Here is a 20,357-nt window from a genome sequence, read left to right on the forward strand (position 1 = left end):
AATGAAGTGAAACGTCCACAGATCAGAATACCAAAACAACATTAAAGAGTTGAGACAAATTCTGCCCCCCCCTTAAGGACCCACTCTGGCTAAATTGGTGTTTTTGGTGGCATTTTTCTGATGAGGAGTATTTCTTTATTGAAATGGTTGTGAATCAGAAGCAGGTGGAAAACATGCTGTTGGAGAAAGAGCTTCTTTGCCTCCGTGCTGCGCTCCATTCTGATGCATCCACCTGCAGACACATGGATCCATGAGGGGCGGGGCTTAAGGTACCAGGAGAGCGTGTAGGCAGATAGCTCAGTAATGGGTGACGGGAAAGGGCAACGGACTTACTCTGTGGCAATGGCTCCACCCAAAATTCAGAGGTGACTTTCTGATGACCTCCTGCCGCTCTGCAGAGACTATGTCCTAGAAAACGACACAGGCGTTTTTAATTTTTACTTTAGCACATGTTCAGAAAAAGGCAAAGACACAACAGGAGAGAAATTTACCAAAGATCTATTTTTTACCCCCTGAATGATTTTATACTTTTATTAACATCATTTCTTCGTAACACGAGAACCTCTGATGGAGCTAAAGTCAGACGAGCTTAAGGAGTCTGTCGGATGTCCTGCATGCTCGTTTAAATGTCTTAAGGTGGACTGAGCTCCTACAGCCCACTGAGGTGTTTTCCTGGAGTTTTAGAGAAATACGTGGATTTGCCTCAGTCATAGTTTTCATGTTGTAAGTGTACCCCCCCACAACCCCCAACAACAGTGGTCCTTCAGCTTCTGATGTTAGGATCACACAGCTTTGTGGAAAATGACGGGCAGTTTTGTGCGAGGAGATTCTCCAAGAAGGCAGACGTTTGGATGACTCCCTGTTGGACCTGCTGACCTCTCCTCTTGGTCCAACCTCCTGTGTTTGAGGATTGAGGGCCGACTTCTCCTTTTCCTCATTAGATGTGGCTTAAAAAGGAGAAGCGCTTTGGTTCAGTGTGTGAGTATTTTAAGAATCACCCGTATGCTGCTGCTAACCTGACTTTAGGTTGGAATAAGAACGTCTTCAGTTTTCTATCCCTGGTCCTTCGCTTTTACTTCTTCTCCTTTGAGGAGGGGGTCCAGGCCGTACCCCCCCCCCCCCCCGGGTGACCTTGGAGCCTCTTCTGTTTTGGATTTAAACTGTAGGCGTGGCTCTCCTGACATTTGTCAAAAGTTTTCCCTGCTGGCCACTTGTGGTTGTAGAGGATTGTTCAGAAGTTCTGCATAGGACGCGTTCTGGGATCTGGTCACCGGTTCTAAACCACCAACAGAAACTGCTTGAAGCGTCTGCAGTTTGACAACCCCCCCCCCCCCTTTAGCCAGTGTGTGATGCTGCCCCTCCTGGTTGTTGGTGCACATCGAGCAGGAACCGCTGTAGTGCAGTCATGGGAAGCTCCCTGTTGTCGAGGAAAACATGAATTTATGTGATTTACCGCTGTTCAAACAGCTCAGACAGTCGTAAAGGAGGCAGAACTGTCTGGAAATGCTAACAGCAGCTTATCTTACTATATCCTTTTATCAATAATATTTAATATAACCTTTTTTTTGTTGTCACGAGATGCCATTGAAAAGCCAGTAGGAAATGTTACCCTTCAATGTTTGACGTTTGAGGCGGCTTATTCAAAGATTTGAGCAGTTATTATTAAAAAATTACGTTTGAATTACCTGTAAAGGATGAATATGTGTCTTTTGTGGCCACTTTGTCCATAACCACTTGAATAGTTGGTGTTTCAATATTCTGGTAGTAATTATCTAAGTTTCCACTGTTAGTGAAAGCACCGAGCCGGAAGCTTCCATCTTTATCATTCTGTTGGTCCGTCTTTTAAGCCCCGCCTCCACACGCCAGAAAGGGGCCTAAAGTTTAAAAAAAAAAAGTTTTGAAACTGGAATTTTGAAACTTAAAAAACACAATTTGAAGCTGAAAATAAATACGTTTACATATGAATTGCTGAAAGTTTTAGACACGTGTGGGGTTTTTTATAGCTTATTTGAGCTTAAATTTTTCATGTTTTATTTGATGTTCAAATCTTTATGACCCCGATTTGGTGCCATAGGTGCCGCCCATTTCATGATGTCATCCTAGAGTCAGCAGTGAGTCTGTGTTTCACCCACAAAAGCAAACGACATCCAAACTTTTACAGAGATGGATGTGCATATAGTGGACATGAAAGGAAGGATTTTAGCCGATCACTGCTAGCTCCATGGAGAAAGTGGGGGTGTGTGTTAGTCGGGGGGCAGAGCTGACAGCACAGACTCTCCCTGGAAGGGGCGGTTCCTCAGTTTGTGACATCACAATGAAAATACCACTTTGGGTTTGTCTATAGTGATTTATTAAAATTATAATACACTTAAAAGCTCAAAACGTTGATATCTTGGATGATGACAAAATCGGTTGTGGGTTTTCCTTGTTTCATTCTACACATCATTTTTTTATTCAGTTAATTGAACTTGACCTAACTTTCTGGAAATAAACCTCATTTGAAAACATTCATCTTCTTCCGTTTTATCCCTTTCTGGGTCACGGGGCTGCTGGAGCCTATCTCGGCTACTCATGGGTGAAGGCAGGGGACACCCTGGACAGGCCGCCAGTCTGTGGCAGGGTCACAATCACACACCCATTAACACTCACACCTAGGGACAATTTAGAGTTTTCAGTTGACCTGTGAAGCATGTTTTTGGACGGTGGGAGGAAGCCGGAGTCCCCGGAGAAAAACCCACACATACAGGGGGAGAACATGCAAACTCCACACAGAAAGGTCCCCCATTGATGTTCTGGTTCAGGTCAACCAAGCGGGACTTGAACCAGGGGCCTACTTAGTGTGAGGCAAGAGCCCCAACAGTTAATTCAATTTTTTAAAAATCAATTATCTTTAACTCCATTACTCTGTACATGAGAAATACTTTTTTTGATGTTTAGTAATTCTAAAGATCAAATGTTTTTGGTAGTACTCTGAAACAGCAATGACCTCATCATCCAGTTACCTGCTGACATGCATGTGTGCACCGTAACTGTGCATCTCAGCAGCTGACTTCACGGATCCGTCAGAGGAACCTGGCTGTAAACTGTAAGAACGGCCTCACTCCTCCACCGTTTGTGGGCAGAACCTTCATGTGGCACAATCGCTTTGTGACTACACTTTTGGGGGCAAAACCTTTGCAGATAGGGACAGCTATCTCTGGAGTAGCAGAAGTTGACCTTGAAGACAGACCTGGTGTAAACTTCCTGCTGAATGTAGCACCACAGCAGATCAGGGAGCATTCCTTCATCCCAGAGGAATGCTAGGATTCCATGGAGGAGCGGCCTTCAGCTCTGCTGTCTGCTGACGCCGTGGTCGCGGCGCTCTCCTTCACCAGCACAGAGGAAGACGACCGTTTAACAACCATTTGAGTGCTAAATGACTGTCTGAATACAGATCTTCTTAACAAAAAGATGAATAGTTGCAGTTTATTTCAGCAAAGAAAGCTTTGAGGTGCCAGTTTTGGCTCTTTTGCTTTCATTGATTGGCTTCCTGATGTGTGATGAAGATGTCACGGATGAGACGACATCTGAACAACCGGAGCTTGAGTTCCTGTCTTGTCTAAGTGGCGCTCCTCCTGCGCTCCCTCAGATTCAGCGTCGCTCTGCTCCTTCTGTCACTTCACACGTTGCCACGGGACACAAGTTTGTTGTGAATCCTCAAAACAAAGGATGTGTTGAAGTGTCTCTAAACAGAGCTGGGGGGTAGATGAAGCAGCCCTCACAGAGGTGTCAGGATGAAGGAGGGAGCAGAAACCCCCACAGCTATAGAGCTGGCTGTTTCCTCAGGCCGTCATGTCACCGTCCTGGTTAATTTGGGTAACTAACCGCACCGACTCATTTGATGTTTGATGCTCAAACAAGAAGACTGGGCTCTTAAAGCCGTCATTGAAGAATGTTTCAGAAAGAAAGATCATTTTCTTTCTTGTGAATCTGAATATTTAAAAAGCTTTTTTTCATAGAGGGACGACATTGACATGAATCTTTTAACCAGGAAAGGTTTTGATAAAAGTCAGTGTCCTTTAAGGATGATCTCTGAATCGGATGTAGTTTAAAAGCCCAGGATTTACAGAACCAGTTTTCTAAGCTCTGAATCCGTTTGATTTCCTGTCATACACTCAAACCATTCTTAGTTTTCTCTCTTTTGCTGAGTTTCATTAGTTCTTTCTAAGACAGCTGGATGGGGTTGGACAAATGCTGGAAAATGGAACTGGTGACAATGGGCGGGGCTAAATGATGTTATCGTCTCATCCAAACTCATAAGTTTTAGTGGGAGTTCTTGCAGGACGTCCTGCTCTGCGTGCAAACAGAGGTTGAGGGAGATGCTGACTGAGCTCAGCTGGAAGGAGGGGCCCTGCCTTGTTCTGCTCTCAAAGATGGAGCTGGGAAATAAAAGAGCAGACGTGTGGTTTGTGAGCGCAGAGCGGCACGTTTGAGCGGTGACTGTGGAAAACATGGCTGTGGGAAGAAGCGGAGAAATCACCAACCAAGTCTCCAACCACCACAGCAGTTCATGGACGCTCAGGTGTGAGGAGAGAAGGGTCCCTCTGTGGAGCAGCAGGAAAAAGTCCTTTGTGTTTTCTACCTTCATGCTTTTGTCTTGACCTGGTGTGTTTGTCTTCAGGAGCCTGAGACCAGGATGTCACCTGGAAGACGACGACATCGTGACTGAACTAGTTCACATCCATCCCAGAGAGAGGCCTGACTGGGAGGAGACCATCAGTGCCATGGTGAGATCCTCTTTCCCACAGAAACCTTCTCCTTCTTGATATTTATTGATTCTGTTTGCCCTCATCCACGTGGAGAACGGCTGCTGTTCCCCTCAAGTAGGAAGTGTTCCTGTAATACAGCGGAGATGCCGTCCATGCGTCGGTCTCTAACGCCAACAGAGATCACGACGTTTCATCCTCTTTAAAAGCTCGTCTTCATTCCAGACCATCAGAGCATCGCATTTCTGTCAGAGAAATCCCTGCAATCAGATATCCAGCAGTAATCAATCATTCATTGGTGCACGGCTGCCTGCAGATGCTGGTGACACGGCTCCCATCATGCCGTGTGCCGTCTGTCGCCCTTTCAGCATCTGTGTGAGGCTGCCGGCCCCCGGGATGCCGTCCCGCCTTCAACATTAATGCAGATGAAGAGCCCCCTGCTTCAAACCCTGCTCAGATCCCCCTGTTCAGTTCCCGTTCACAACTCATTACTTCCTGTCCTCCTTTTTCCTGGCTTCAGCAGCACAGTAAAAATGAGGCCGTCACCATGGTAACACACAGAGCCACCCGTGGTTGGTGCGTGGTTAGAGTCCTGTTACAAGCGCCCACTTCGATCGAGCAGCAGAGCAGCTGCAGTCATGGCAGGCCGCTGAACATATTGATCTTAGGGGTGGGGCTTTCGAAGCAAACGTCTGCTATTCTGCGTTTGAAGGAGCAGCGCTCAAATGAAGTTCACAGCAACCGTCAGCTGTCAGTCACAACTCACCCCCCACAAAGAAACGTGGGCTTGTTGAGATGAATGGAGACACAGAATGAACCACTAAGCATGAACCTATGAGGCAGATGCTTTCAAATCAGAGCTCAAATCAAGGAAAGTGGGAACAGACTGATGTGGACTCAAAGCTGTAGTGTCTCAGTCTTGGGGCAGACACTTAACCACTAGGCCACAGACCCGCTCCCACCTGTAGCCCTGACCAACAGACGCCCTTGTGTGACAGCAGACAGGTCACATGGTAGCTGGTTGTACAGATCTATTCCCCCATGCAGCAAAGTCGCTCTGTATGCATGATAGCCCCACCTCCGTGCTTTTCTCTGTTCTACCACTCTCACTCAGTCTTCAGTGGGAAACGAAGCATTTGTCTGATCCGACCTGCTTTCCTCCACCGTCAGGCTGTGGACCCCCCAGCTGGGTGCAGAAGCTGCTGTCACGGTGAGGCAGCGGGACGTGTGACCAGCAGAGGCAGAGTTTCTGCACAGTAGTTCACTGCATTAAAGTCATTAAACGAAGTTAGTCCAACAGAAGGTGCATGTGTCCATTGTTCTCTGATGACATGTCCTGTGGACATTTCCAAAATATGAGGATTGTTGTTTCCAGTGCGGCGCTCCAAATGTCAGATAGTTGGAATGTTGCAGGTTGACTTGCTGGACTTGGAAGAGCAAAACAGAACAAAACGGGAAAATGTCAACTAAGAGGCTGGGATTCAGGGCATGATTGCAGATTGCAGTTCAAGAGAGATGTTTGCAAAGAAGACAAAAGGACAAACTGCTCTGGTGTCCAAACCTCACTTTGCTGGAGGCACACTAAACAGTTCTGTGTCAATTTTCTACCCAAAGTAAGACGACTCGACCTCTGAAGCTCCGCCTTTCTCTCCTTCTGGGTGACGCCCATTTCATGATGTCATCCTAGAGTCAGCAGCATGTCTGTGTTTCACCCACAAAAACAAACATGTTGTTCATTTAAAAGGAAAAAGCGTTTAGCCGATCACTGCTAGCTCCATGGAGAAAATGGGTGCGTGTGTTAGCCTGGGGGCGGAGCTGACAGCACAGACTCTTCCTGGATGGGGCGGTTCCTCACTTTGTGATGTCACAATGTGAGAACCCACTGCTTTTTGTGGATTGGGAGGGGCTGGTACTGACAGAGCAGGCTTTAGAGGAATACTCAGAGATCCATGAATGGATCAAAATACTGCTTTGGGGGTGTTTATTGTGAGGAATGAACATTATATATACTTAAAAGCTCAGAAGGTTGATTCTGCAGGAAAATGGGATTTGGCTCTCATCCTCTGCCGTTCTTCTCCTTGTCTGTTTCTTCTTGTTTTGTTCATCTCACACACCGGACACGCCCTGGCAGCCGGCCTTCAGTGGGGACATCATTTCTCTAGCTGGGATTTTACGCTGACCGTTCTGTAATCCACACCTGTGCTTGTGCTTCTCTCTCCCAGTTTGACTATCACAAATAAATGTCTCTTCAGGCGAGGAGCGCAGAGATCCCGGAGATGAGGGCGGAGCCTCTGATGCGCTCGAGCAGCAGCAGTACGGCCAGCATGAAGGTCAAGAATGTCAAGAAGTGAGTTGAAAGCCCCGCCCTTCCTCAGTGACATCCTGGTTTTAAGGCGGAGCTTCGTATGTTCAGCCCTCTACGGGGGGCAAACACCCTGAATAACTGTTCTGTTTTTCAGGCTCTCCTTCACAAAGGGACACTTCCCAAAGCTGGCAGAGTGCGCTCACTTCCACTATGAAAATGTGGATTTTGGCACCATTCAGGTACAGCTTTCCCTCCTTTCAAGGAAACCGTTTCCTGGTTCATGTTCAGACTCTTCAGGTTTCCAGAGTCAGTCTGAATAGCCGTGTCAAATTAAACTTCATTTATATTTTCTCATACCAAAGCGCTTTAACATTTAAAACAAAAACATTTACAATATTACAATAGTATTATATAAAAACCCAGCCCAACCGTCCGTTAACACATACGACCCATGACCCCACACACTGAATACTGATAAAAGGAACTTCTTTCCTCTGCTGTGAGGAAAACAGTATTTGGGAATCCATTCATACCAGGAGCAGCTCGGCCACAGGAACATCGCTGCTGCCCCCCCCCCCCCCCAGACCGGGACAGTGTCGGGGTCCACTCCACAGCCGGGACGCTGCAATGTTAGAATCCAGCTGCCCCAGCAAGGGCAACAACCACGACAACAGCCACCAACCAAGCCAGCAAGTCCTGGCAGAAACCGGACCGGTCCCTGCTCACTGACATCATCTGGTTCCAGCACGGTGACGTCTGCATCGGGAATAAATGACGGCTGAATGGGCTTCATCTGGTTGGAGGCAGAAGTGGTTCGTTTTCTCTGGATGACGTGAACCTGATCGGTCCAGTCCTCTGATACAGTCAATGGGTGCAACAGAGAAACGGCTGAAGAGTTTTCTTGTCCTGCTGTCATTTCTAGACACGTTAGCTTGTTTCCTAAAGGAATAAGAAAAACCCAGTTTCTGTTCGTCCTTGAAAAATTCCGGCTTTGAGTGAAGCTTCTTGTTGAGGCTCTTCCTCCTCACATGTTCACTTTAGCTGAATACTGATGGCTTTCTGAGCACTGCGGTGCGTTTGAGTAGAAAACTGCTGCTGCAGGTTTCCTCCCCACAATGAAGCATGTTTTTAAGATAGTTTCTGCTGCAGAACCTGTGGGCTTCATGAAGCGTGAGTTCTGCAAATTACAGCTATTATGGCGAATGGAGTTCTGGACTGCTTTTCAATAAGGCCCAAAACGCTTTACATTCATTCATATACGTTCATACTCACACAGAGCGTGTTTGATATCTTGCTTTAGGACTTTAGGACACGTGGCAGAGCAGGAACCAACCTTTTGATTGGCTAAGTTGTGCTTTGAAGACGGAGCTTCAGTCTGTCTGCACGGCTGAAGGGACTCCAACCGGAGACTCTTTCCTGTGGAAGCAGCACATGCATCTAATAAAAGAGGATCTCTGCTTGAACTTCCGTTTCTGTTTTTTAACATAGATGCCATTTCCTGAGGCTGCAGTCACAGACTGTCCTGTCAGCTGATCAGCATCAGCCGGACCTTTGTGGACAGTCACACAGACTAATTCACTCAAACTGGGGGGCCATTTATAGGTTATGATGGAACATTTTCAAACATTACACAGGTTTTTTTTAAAATACTTATTCAAACAAAAGGATTGTGTTTCAGTTGAGCACATTCTTTCTGATTATCTGATGTCAGGAAGTCTTGATTTCAAAAGTCTCTTTGCTGATTGGCTGTTGATCTTGTCGGTCAGTCTGATCCCTGTTCAGAATATGTGCAGTTTGCCAGATTTACATAAATCTTTGATGGCGATCAGTTCTTTGTTTTTGTTCTTTCAGGCTGGAGTTGATTTTCTAGGGTTTAAATTTTGAGAGTTGAAACCAGAGAAAAGTGAGAAAATGTGAGCCGTGTTCACCTGTCATGGGTCATGTTTAGAATGAGGGACCAGAATCTCCCTCCACCAGCCAGTGTTTCTGTGAATGAAAGGCCTGGAGGTTCTAGCTCCTCACTGTAAGAACTTTACTATCCGTCTAAAGAGACCTGCCCCCTAAAGCTGGAACAAAAGTCTTTCATTGTGGAGGATGAAGACGGTGAGATCACAGTCGGTGTCTGCTCACCACCTCACCTTCAGTCTGTCATGTTTTAACATCCTTACAATAACTTTAGGGAACATTCAGCATCTTTTTTTTCCCTGTCTGCCATCAGCTCAGCATCTCAGGACCAACAGTTGTGACAAAACTGGACTTCAGTTCTGCCTCAGCAGGAAAATCCTCCACTCTCACTCCTGTATGGATGAAAAATTGAACAACGCTAACTTCCTGGCAAAGTGCACGTTTTGTAGGTATAAATTGGTGATGAAGCAGCCTGAGGCGCTTGGGCGTCCGGGACCCCGGCTCCAGTGTTAAACAGTAGTCTGCGGGGTTCACAGCTGGGACAGAGCGCCCCCTAATGTTGACAGAGAGTCCTGCACGGACAGATGCTGTCATCCATCCCTTCTTCACCTCCACACATCCATGCTCTCACCGCGGAGGGAGCAGCATTCTGCTGAGGAGGAGGACCCACCCCCATCTGAAAGAAGGGCCCTGTAGGAGCCCCCCCTCTCTGTTAGCAAAGAAAGCTTCACAGCTTAAACATGTTTGGCTTCATTTTGAGGCAGCATATTCAGATCACACATTTTTAAATGTAAAACATTTTAACAGTGAAATAATACCAACTGTTCAGCGGTGCAACGTGTGAAGGTTGAAAGCATTTTTAGTATTCCCAACTTGAAATCAAACTGTTTAAAGCTCAGAATGTGGGATGTTTGTCCAGAACAGAGAGTTGAATGTTTGAGCCATCAGAACATCTGGAACAGTAAAAAGCCTGCAGACATTTTGTTTCTCTAAAATCCATCCATCCATTCATGATAGATGTCGCTGGCGACTGCTGAAGAACACGCGCTCTTTGACGTACCGTCACTCTTCAACCGTTATCCCGATGAACGTGAATCAGCTGATCTGTCACGGAGAAAAGCAGCTTTTCATATACAAAAAGCCGCTTTACTGCAGGTCAGAATCAGTAGATTCCTGTTGATTCCATAGACCCTACACTACTATGAGTGTTGCATATCTGCCCAAGGCTGCTGCTTCACTGGAATGACTTCTGGAAACGCTTGAAGAGTTACTGAGATCCAAAGAAGGTCCACACTGGAGCTAAACCTCTGGTGTTAAAGGGTTAAACATGTTTAGAAAGAGGCTGCAGGATGACTTCAAGTGGACCATGAGCTCCGTTTGGCATGTGTGCCAGACTTTGGACGTGCCAGTTGGAGATCTTTTCTCTGGATTTTCTTTTGGTATCTTTCAATCTCACTCCACTTTCTGGATGGATCTGTTTCCCTCTCCTCCTGGATGAGAGCAGAGCCACTTCTGAATGAACGGGGATCTTTCTCACACATGGACCCGTTTGACCTCTACCTCTGCTGACCAGCTCGTGTCTGATGAAAGTGGCCTAAATCTGCCGGATGCACATATTGACGTTAAACTCTGCACCAAAGCAGAAATCTATTTCAGCCTCACTTAGAGCACTTTGATGAAAGAGCAAATGAAAAGACTGAACAAACGTGTCAATACGGCCATCCTGCCTCTTTGGGACGGCCCACACTGGAGGATGTCTTTGGTTTGGATCCTGGACTTCTCCTTCACCGAAACATCATGTGCTGTATTTCACCAAAACCCCGCCCACTTCAACCAGGAAGGTCCACCCACTCAGTCATTCTTCAGCCTCAAAAGCTGCCATCCTGCTTCTCATGAGTGTACGATGGCGTGAGTGGAGGCGTCCGTCCCTGCAGGTGGAGCTGCACATTTGGGGGGGGTACACGCAGTGCCTCAATGGCCGCACTGCTTCCTGCTGACCCAGGTGATGATGTCACTGCTCAGGGTTAATGCTGCATCTGCCTCTTAGAAAGAGACTTCAGCCAATCAGAGTGCAGCTGCAGATGGATAAACGGCTAAAGCATTTTTCTGTTTGTAGTGAGGTAACGTCTGATTTTGGTGCTAATGGAAGCCCTTAGATTGGTTCTTGTTGGGCGGAGCCATGTGTCCGAACAAACAAAAACATCTCATTGAGACCAGAATAAGTTTTTTCATCTTCTCCTGGATTTAGTGACTGTTTAAAGTCGTGTTTTACGTCTGCTGAGGTGAAACACCAGACTTTTTATGCTTGTAGGTGTTTGATGTTTAGATCAGTCATTCTTTGATCTTTAAGTTTATTTCCAGCATGGCGTCTGAGGAGAGCCCTGCTCAGCACACCTTCTACTAGCAGAAACCTGGTCCCTGAGCCGGCATTCCGCTCCACCACGTGCTCTCTGGCTGCAGCTTTAGTTTCACATCAGTGTGGTAGAAATAGGATTGGTAGGACTCGGAAAAAATTACAACATATTTCCAAAATCCCATCAGTGTGAACAAGAATGAAAATGCAAAGATTGAGCTGCATATCTGCACAACCCATGTTTTTCTGCCACCAGCTGTTTGGTGGCTCCAAGGTTTTCGGAGGGTAGTTGTGCTTATTAACTGTTCTGATTGGACTGTGCCAATCGGGCCGTTCTGATCGAGGCCGTCCTGATCGGGCCGTTCTGATCGAGGCCGTTCTGATCGAGGCCGTCCTGATCGGGCCGTCCTGATCGGGCCTTTCTGATCGGGCCGTCCTGATCGGGCCGTCCTGATCGAGGCCGTCCTGATCGGGCCGTTCTGATCGGGCCGTTCTGATCGGGACGTCCTGATCAAGGCCGTCCTGATCGGGCCGTCCTGATCGGGCCTTTCTGATCGGGCCGTCCTGATCGGGCCGTCCTGATCGAGGCCGTCCTGATCGGGCCGTTCTGATCGAGGCCGTCCTGATCGGGCCGTCCTGATCGAGGCCGTCCTGATCGGGCCGTCCTGATCGGGCCGTCCTGATCGGGCCGTCCTGATCGGGCCGTCCTGATCGGGCCGTCCTGATCGGGCCGTCCTGATCGAGGCCGTCCTGATCGGGCCGTTCTGATCGGGCCGTTCTGATCGTGACGTCCTGATCGAGGCCGTCCTGATCGGGCCGTCCTGATCGGGCCTTTCTGATCGGGCCGTCCTGATCGGGCCGTCCTGATCGGGCCGTCCTGATCGAGGCCGTCCTGATCGGGCCTTTCTGATCGGGCCGTCCTGATCGGGCCGTCCTGATCGGGCCGTCCTGATCGGGCCTTTCTGATCGGGCCGTCCTGATCGGGCCGTCCTGATCGGGCCGTCCTGATCGGGCCGTCCTGATCGAGGCCGTCCTGATCGGGCCGTCCTGATCGGGCCTTTCTGATCGGGCCGTCCTGATCGGGCCGTCCTGATCGGGCCGTCCTGATCGGGCCGTCCTGATCGGGCCGTTCTGATCGGGCATTTCTTTGCCGAGACTCTGTGGACCCACCTTTCCTTCAGTTGGACCGGGGCTTGAGCTGTAGCTCCCAACAAACCTTTGAGTTTTTTTCGACAGTGTCCCGGTCTGCAGGGGGGGGGTTTCAATGGGCTGGCCCACAGCTGGCGGGTACCACTGCCAACGGCTGGTACTGGTCTGGGCTGAAATATCCTCTGACTCTTTCCCCTCACAGTCCTCTGCGGGGCTGTTGCCTGAACTGGGTCATCACCAGATTATATTTTATTTTTGTAAGCAGTCTTGTAGGCTCTGTGTCTGGACTCTCACTGTCCTTAACTGAACTCTGGGGGGTGTCAGCCGCTTTGCCCCCCCTGCAGCTTTTTCCGCGGTAAACCCTGGACAGTGTTCAGCGGTCAGTGGAACGTCTGCCTGTTTAGTCCAAAGACAGATCCGTGTGGGATTTGACTGCTGTGTGGAAGTGTGTGTGTGCACACATGTGTATTTGTGAATGCATGTGTGTGTGTTTGGGAGGAGCGGGGGGGGGGGGGGTCTAATCTATGGCCTCTCCCATTTTTTAGTGTTTGTGCATATGTTCATGTGTGTGTGTGTTCATGTGTGTATATGGGTGTGGGTGTGGTCTCCTGTCCGTAGCCCCTCCCCTCTTCAGCTTCTCTCCATGTCTTCAGTCTGGCTCTGCCGGCGCTGCTTCTTCCTGCTCACATGTTTCTGTGGTCAGATGGGGTGGGGGTGGGGTTGTGGGAGCAGTTTAGGGGGCTGCACATGTGGAAGGGAGGAGCCCCCTTTCTTTTGTCTCCCCTTTCTCTGCTTCTATTCGGCGGCTTGCTCCCTCCATCTTTCTTTGTCTGGGATGCACCAATCAGAGAGAGGAGGAGGAGAGGGGGGAGGGGATTCCAGCCTGACAGACAGAGGAGGAGCGCAGGAGAACAAACCTTGAAGGAAAAGTCTGGTCTCCATTTCTGTCCTTCCTGGTTCGTCTGCTGTCACGTTCTGGTGCTCAGGAGAAAAGAGGCTGAGCGGCTCAGAGTGGACTTTACTGAGGAGCCGAAGAAGACATGAAGAAGAGAGCCGTCCCACTGAGGAATCCTTCACTTGGCCTCTGCAGCTGCTCCTCTTCCTCTTCTTGCTCCCTCCCTCCAGAGAAGACTCCTCACATTTCGCGTTGAGGGAGCAGGCTGAGCGGGGCTGGGTGGAGAGGACGCTGCTGGAGCAGGACCGAGGCTGGCCGGCATGGAGGCGGGCTTAGTGTGGAGCAGAGCCTGTAAGTATGTTTGAGGCTGCAGCTGCTGCAGATGTTTGAGGCTGCAGCTGCTGCAGATGTTTGAGGCTGCAGCTGTTGCAGATGTTTGAGGCTGCTGCAGATGTTTGAGGCTGCAGCTGCTGCAGATGTTTCCTTAAACCATTAGAAAAGGTTTATGTTGGATTGAAGTTGGGATTTTTCTTCATTCATCTTCTAAACCTGTTTTGTCCCTTTCGGGGTCACGGGGCTGCTGGAGCCTATCCCAGCCACTTGTGGGGGAAGGCAGAGGACATCCTGGACAGGACACCAGTCTGTGGCAGGGTCACAATCACACTTAGTAATCAATTAACCTATGAAGCATGTTTTTGGACGGTGGGAGGAAGCCGGAGAACCCACACATGAACAGGGAGAACATGCAAACTCCACACAGAAAGGTCCCCCATTGATGTTCTGGTTCAGGTCAACCAGCCGGGAACGGCCTTCTTACTGTGAGGCAGGAGCGCTTTCCACGGCTCCCCGGACTTCTCTGTTGTTAAGTGAATACATATCTGGAAGTTTTCAGTCCTTCCCTGTGTAAAGTGAAGGGCTTGGCCTGCTGTTTCCCTGTGAAACGTTGGCGTCTGCAGATCTAAAGCTCACGCAGAAGACCTTTTTTTTCCTTTTTCAGTCTTAATGGCTGATGAATGTGGGATTCCGTCTGTCCTTGTTTGACCTCATCACTTTGATCCCTGCAGAATTTATGCAAAAAGAAAAAACCTGACCAGAGGAAGAACCACAGCAGCTTTTTACACCAAACTGTTTTTGAAGAAGACGTCCATGAAAATGAGTTGCTTCACTTCAGTGCTGGTTCAGCCGTCTTCCTGTTTCCATGGGTTTCTGGTGTCCTGCTGCTGATGATGTCTGTGGGGTCAGAGGGAGGAGACACATGAGGGATTTTCTGAAGCATTCTCAGTGATGTTTCCTCCAGGTTTATCTGGTCCTTTTGCTTCTCTTCCCATCATCCATCCTCACAGCTCACAGTTTGGTTTTTGAGTAGAAACAATCGAGGAGGCGTGGTTTCGGGGAGGCGGCACTGATCACATGACCACATGCTGTCCGCCTCACGGCACGTTTCCCCCAAAGATGGAGGGTTACAGAAGGTAACATCTGACCTCACAGCGCCACTCAACCGGAACATGTTACATCAGCGCTTCCAGCACTTTTTCATGCAGCGTCTGTTTGTTTGTTTAGAGATACGACTAAAGGGGTGTCCAGTGTAATGACATAGCTGGCTTTCAGTGGTTCCAGGTGCATTGTGGGAGTTCACTTGGTCTGTCTGCTGTAGTAATGTTTGTGTTGGATTATTGAGACTTTTGTTCTTTCTTTACTTGATCATTGGTGTGTTTGTGGGTGCAAGGCAGCCCCCCCCCCCTCAGGGTAGTCAGTAATGACGGCTGACCTTCTGGCCTGTGGCAGAGAGGCAGTGAGGTCAAATGTGGCACATGCGGGTGGGGGTGGGGGGCCACAGGCACAGAAGCTACCCTCCTGCGTCCGGGGTCTCCGCGCCCCCTACTGGTTAATCACCGCGGTGATCAAAAATCCCACACCGTCACAGCTCCACTCACAATGAAATGTCTTCTGACAGGCGGCTCACTCAGCGAGCACACTGACAAACACGGAGCTTCTCCAAACACTCAGCACGTTCCCCTCCAGTGACTTCACACTGCACCTCAGATTTCTGTGGAGCCTTGCTTCTTCTCATTTTACTCTCACTGGTTTCTAAGACAAATGCAGAATGCAAAGGTTGTTTGAAGGTTGGCACGTTTCTCCTCTTTCCTCAGCTCTCACTGGGAGACGAGCAGTGTGAGGTGACCAGGAATGGCCACGAGTCCAAAGAGCTGGTGTACCTGGTGCATATTTACTGCCAGGTAAGACCGCCGAAGATTCCAGCGCTCGCTTCTGTTGGGTTTCCAAGCAGTCAGGTGTTCCAGTAATCTTCCACATCAGCAGTTTGCAGCCCCTTTAGGGTGGTCCGGTCCCCGTTTGGGCTCATCTCATCTCTGACTTGGTTTGAATGGAAGGGAGCTGGGGGGGTGCTGTGTTTGTCAGGACTGCCCCAGTAAAGCAACACTTTTGAAGCTTGATGGTTCTGCTGAGAAGGCGAACTGCAACATTCTGTTCATCTGTTGTGATTGAAGCCAAACCCAAACTTCAGAGGGATGCGGTTCCTCCGGCTGCAGCGGGCTTCCCTCCCCACCCGCTGCTCTGCAGCTTCATCCTGAGCGGCCCGTTCTGAACACATTTCGCTCCACGCAGGTATGCAGCCACGTCCTTGGAAACGGCGGGGCTCCTGCCACAGCCGTGTGGAAAAACCACGTGGCTGAGCTCTAGCGCTGGACGCTGTGCTGAACGCCACAAACCCAGAAAGGCGGGGAAACTGAAAGTGGGGCAGCACTTTAGAAGCGGCGCTGGAAGGAGCGCAGCGGTCTCAGAACGGGACCTGGACTCTGTTCAGACGGATCAGAGCAGCAGACTTTTTCCTCCAACACTTCATCTTTGTGTGGTTTTGACTTTTCTTTAGTGGAGAAAAACGCTTGGAACTTTTTCATCACTACATTTATTTGTGGAGACGCAGAACAACCTGTTTATATGACTAACTTTCCAGACTCAAAGCCAGATTTCAGGGTTCTGCTAGATTCTATTTGAGCAACAACCAGAAAATGGGTGAAATGTTGCAGAAATGTAGCTGTCTGAGGTCTGCTGGGGGTTTCCTTCAGCCCGACCCTCCTCACCTCACTCCCAGCAGCCAACCATCTTCAGAGGGTCTCCAGCAGGCCCTTCTGACAGAGCTGCCTCTGAAAACAGGGCAGGCTTCCCCACAGATGATGGCGGAACCGCACAGATGGAGCAGAAACTGTGTGCCGTCACAGCACTGCTCAGCGCTGAGGAAGGATGAGTTTGAGTTTGGCTCAGCTTTAGGCGGCCTGATCCAGGCGCAGACTGCCTTCTGAAGATGGTCAGGTAGAAGAACTGCATTAAAGATGGCTGAAAAAGAACAAGCTGTGACTCTCACTGGAACATTCCACCTGAAAACCTTCATGTGAATGTGTTTAACGAGGACAGACGTGTTTGTCGTTCTTTCTGCTCACTGGCTTGCCTTCTTGTCTGTGTTCTGCAGGGCCGCAGCTGGATGGTGAAGCGCAGCTATGAGGATTTCCGTGTCCTGGACAAGCACTTGCATCTGTGCATCTATGACCGGCGCTTCTCGCAGCTGCCCGAGCTGCCCCGCCTGGAGAGCCTGACCGACCTGCCAGAGGCAAGGCCGCATGGCGAGGCTCGCACCCGCCTTTCTCAACTTCCTCCTCACTGGAAAGATGTGTTTCCTCCGTTTTCAATAGACCTGTTCGGTCCACGCTGGGAAAACTGAATCTTTAGTCGCAGCCCATCCTCTCCCCCTCTCACCCTCTCATCCTCTCACCCTCTCATCCTCTCACCCTCTCACCCTCTCACCCTCTCATCCTCTCACCCTCTCACCCTCTCATCCTCTCACCCTCTCACCCTCTCACCCTCTCATCCTCTCACCCTCTCACCCTCTCATCCTCTCACCCTCTCTTCCTCTCTTCCTCTCACCCTCTCATCCTCTCACCCTCTCACCCTCTCTTCCTCTCACCCTCTCTTCCTCTCACCCTCTCATCCTCTCACCCTCTCATCCTCTCACCCTCTCATCCTCTCACCCTCTCTTCCTCTCACCCTCTCACCCTCTCATCCTCTCATCCTCTCTCCCTCTCATCCTCTCACCCTCTCACCCTCTCACCCTCTCTTCCTCTCACCCTCTCATCCTCTCACCCTCTCATCCTCTCACCCTCTCTTCCTCTCACCCTCTCATCCTCTCACCCTCTCTTCCTCTCACCCTCTCATCCTCTCTTCCTCTCACCCTCTCATCCTCTCATCCTCTCACCCTCTCACCCTCTCTTCCTCTCACCCTCTCATCCTCTCACCCTCTCATCCTCTCACCCTCTCATCCTCTCACCCTCTCATCCTCTCACCCTCTCACCCTCTCATCCTCTCACCCTCTCACCCTCTCTTCCTCTCTTCCTCTCACACTCTCACCCTCTCACCCTCTCTTCCTCTCACCCTCTCATCCTCTCTCCCTCTCATCCTCTCACCCTCTCACCCTCAATTCCTCTCACCCTCTCTTCCTCTCACCCTCTCATCCTCTCATCCTCTCTCCCTCTCACCCTCTCGTCCTCTCACCCTCTCTTCCTCTCACCCTCTCATCCTCTCACCCTCTCACCCTCTCACCCTCTCTTCCTCTCACCCTCTCATCCTCTCACCCTCTCACCGTCTCTTCCTCTCACCTTCTCATCCTCTCACCCTCTCATCCTCTCACCCTCTCTTCCTCTCACCCTCTCATCCTCTCACCCTCTCACCCTCTCTTCCTCTCACCCTCTCATCCTCTCACCCTCTCACCCTCTCTTCCTCTCACCCTCTCATCCTCTCACCCTCTCTTTCTCTCACCCTCTCATCCTCTCTTCCTCTCACCCTCTCATCCTCTCATCCTCTCACCCTCTCACCCTCTCTTCCTCTCACCCTCTCATCCTCTCACCCTCTCATCCTCTCACCCTCTCATCCTCTCACCCTCTCATCCTCTCACCCTCTCACCCTCTCATCCTTTCACCCTCTCACCCTCTCTTCCTCTCTTCCTCTCTTCCTCTCACACTCTCACCCTCTCACCCTCTCTTCCTCTCACCCTCTCATCCTCTCTCCCTCTCATCCTCTCACCCTCTCACCCTCAATTCCTCTCACCCTCTCATCCTCTCATCCTCTCTCCCTCTCACCCTCTCGTCCTCTCACCCTCTCGTCCTCTCACCCTCTCTTCCTCTCACCCTCTCATCCTCTCACCCTCTCACCCTCTCACCCTCTCTTCCTCTCACCCTCTCATCCTCTCACCCTCTCACCGTCTCTTCCTCTCACCTTCTCATCCTCTCACCCTCTCATCCTCTCACCCTCTCTTCCTCTCACCCTCTCATCCTCTCACCCTCTCACCCTCTCTTCCTCTCACCCTCTCATCCTCTCACCCTCTCACCCTCTCATCCTCTCACCCTCTCACCCTCTCTTCCTCTCACCCTCTCATCCTCTCTCCCTCTCATCCTCTCATCCTCTCACCCTCTCACCCTCTCTTCCTCTCACCCTCTCATCCTCTCACCCTCTCTTCCTCTCATCCTCTCACCCTCTCTTCCTCTCATCCTCTCTCCCTCTCATCCTCTCACCCTCTCACCCTCTCTTCCTCTCACCCTCTCATCCTCTCACCCTCTCTTCCTCTCACCCTCTCATCCTCTCTCCCTCTCACCCTCTCTTCCTCTCACCCTCTCTTCCTCTCACCCTCTCACCCTCTCATCCTCTCATCCTCTCACCCTCTCATCCTCTCATCCTCTCACCCTCTCTTCCTCTCACCCTCTCATCCTCTCACCCTCTCACCCTCTCATCCTCTCACCCTCTCTTCCTCTCATCCTCTCACATGAGCTGAGTTTCTTTATTTTGGTTCGATCATTTCCTTGGAAAGCTGTAAAAGTGACTCATCCTAAAGTTATTTGCAGAAAAGAGAGTTTAAAGCAGAAATCAGACGTGTTGTGAGCATGAAGTCACGGCTGCAGAGGACGTGAACCATGTTGTGACTCGTGGATTCATTGATAGGAAACTGAACTGCAATACTAAAACAGCTGCACTGAGAGGAAATCACATCTGCTGCTTTTGTCTGAATATAATCTAACTTGTGGAAATGTGTCTTGTGAGCATCAGAAAACTTGATGTCTTCCTCCGGCCTGTGTGTTCAGCTGCTTCAGACCCATGAGGCAGAAACCAAGGAGCCCCGTCTGCAGACGTCCCAGTCTCAGACGGACAGTCTCTGTTCTAACTGCTGCTTTCTTCATCTCAGGCAGTTTCCCAGATGCTGCTGGCTTACCTCTCACGCCTCTCGGCCATCGCTGACAACAAGATCAACTGTGGGCCGGCCCTCACCTGGATGGAGGTAAGGCGGGTGTTCCTTTACATGCGAGGGACTTTATTTTGGGTTTGTATCTGATGATACTTTTGCCGAGTTTGAAGGAAAACAAACTTTTATTGGAGCTTTAAATCGTCAGTTTAGGTTTGCCCGTCCGTCCTGAAATTATTACTCTTCAAAAGCAAAGAAGTCGTCACTTCTGTCTTCCAGAGATCGATTAGAGGATGAATTAATGTTGTTCCTGCTGTGTGTGTGTGTGTGTGTGTGTGTTTGCACACGCACAGGTTGACAATAAAGGGAATCACCTGTTGGTTCATGAGGAGTCTTCCATCAACGTGCCGGCCATCGCTGCTGCTCACGTCATTAAGCGCTACGCGGCTCAGGCCTCAGACGAGCTCTCCTTTGAGGTGATCAAACGTGCCTGAAGGACACTGCAGCACAGGGCCACTGCCCCACAGGTCGCTCTCCTCTCTGTAAGTCATTTTCTGTGCTGCTTGTTGCAGGTTGGAGACATCGTGTCTGTGATTGACATGCCCCCCAAGGAGGACACCACTTGGTGGAGGGGCAAACATGGCTTCCAGGTGATCACACACCGCCTCTCTGCTTTACAACCAATGGATTTTCCTTCTTTTGGTGTCAAATTATAAACTTTTGTTTGTTTTACTAATAAGAGAAAAAAACTGAAAAAAACAATC

At 49.8% G+C, this 20,357-nt stretch overlaps 1 protein-coding gene across 6 annotated transcripts in view; it reads left to right on the forward strand.

Moving 5' to 3' along the window:
* Positions 1 to 20,357, forward strand: part of LOC101174939 (rho GTPase-activating protein 32) — a 73,350-nt gene that overhangs the window by 30,578 nt on the left and 22,415 nt on the right. For 5 of the 6 annotated variants that reach the window (XM_023962139.1, XM_023962141.1, XM_023962142.1 and 2 more), the window contains 8 exons: positions 4,661 to 4,766; positions 6,998 to 7,092; positions 7,205 to 7,289; positions 15,503 to 15,589; positions 16,840 to 16,977; positions 19,597 to 19,689; positions 19,947 to 20,069; positions 20,166 to 20,243. In XM_023962139.1, the coding sequence (XP_023817907.1) occupies positions 4,661 to 4,766; positions 6,998 to 7,092; positions 7,205 to 7,289; positions 15,503 to 15,589; positions 16,840 to 16,977; positions 19,597 to 19,689; positions 19,947 to 20,069; positions 20,166 to 20,243 (805 nt within the window). Of the gene's footprint in view, positions 1 to 4,660; positions 4,767 to 6,997; positions 7,093 to 7,204; positions 7,290 to 13,372; positions 13,704 to 15,502; positions 15,590 to 16,839; positions 16,978 to 19,596; positions 19,690 to 19,946; positions 20,070 to 20,165; positions 20,244 to 20,357 lie in introns of those variants that run through there. The other variant, XM_023962145.1, reaches the window with a different exon arrangement.

This window comes from Oryzias latipes, chromosome 14, assembly GCF_002234675.1.
Source record: "Oryzias latipes chromosome 14, ASM223467v1".
Classification (NCBI taxonomy): Eukaryota; Metazoa; Chordata; class Actinopteri; order Beloniformes; family Adrianichthyidae; genus Oryzias; species Oryzias latipes.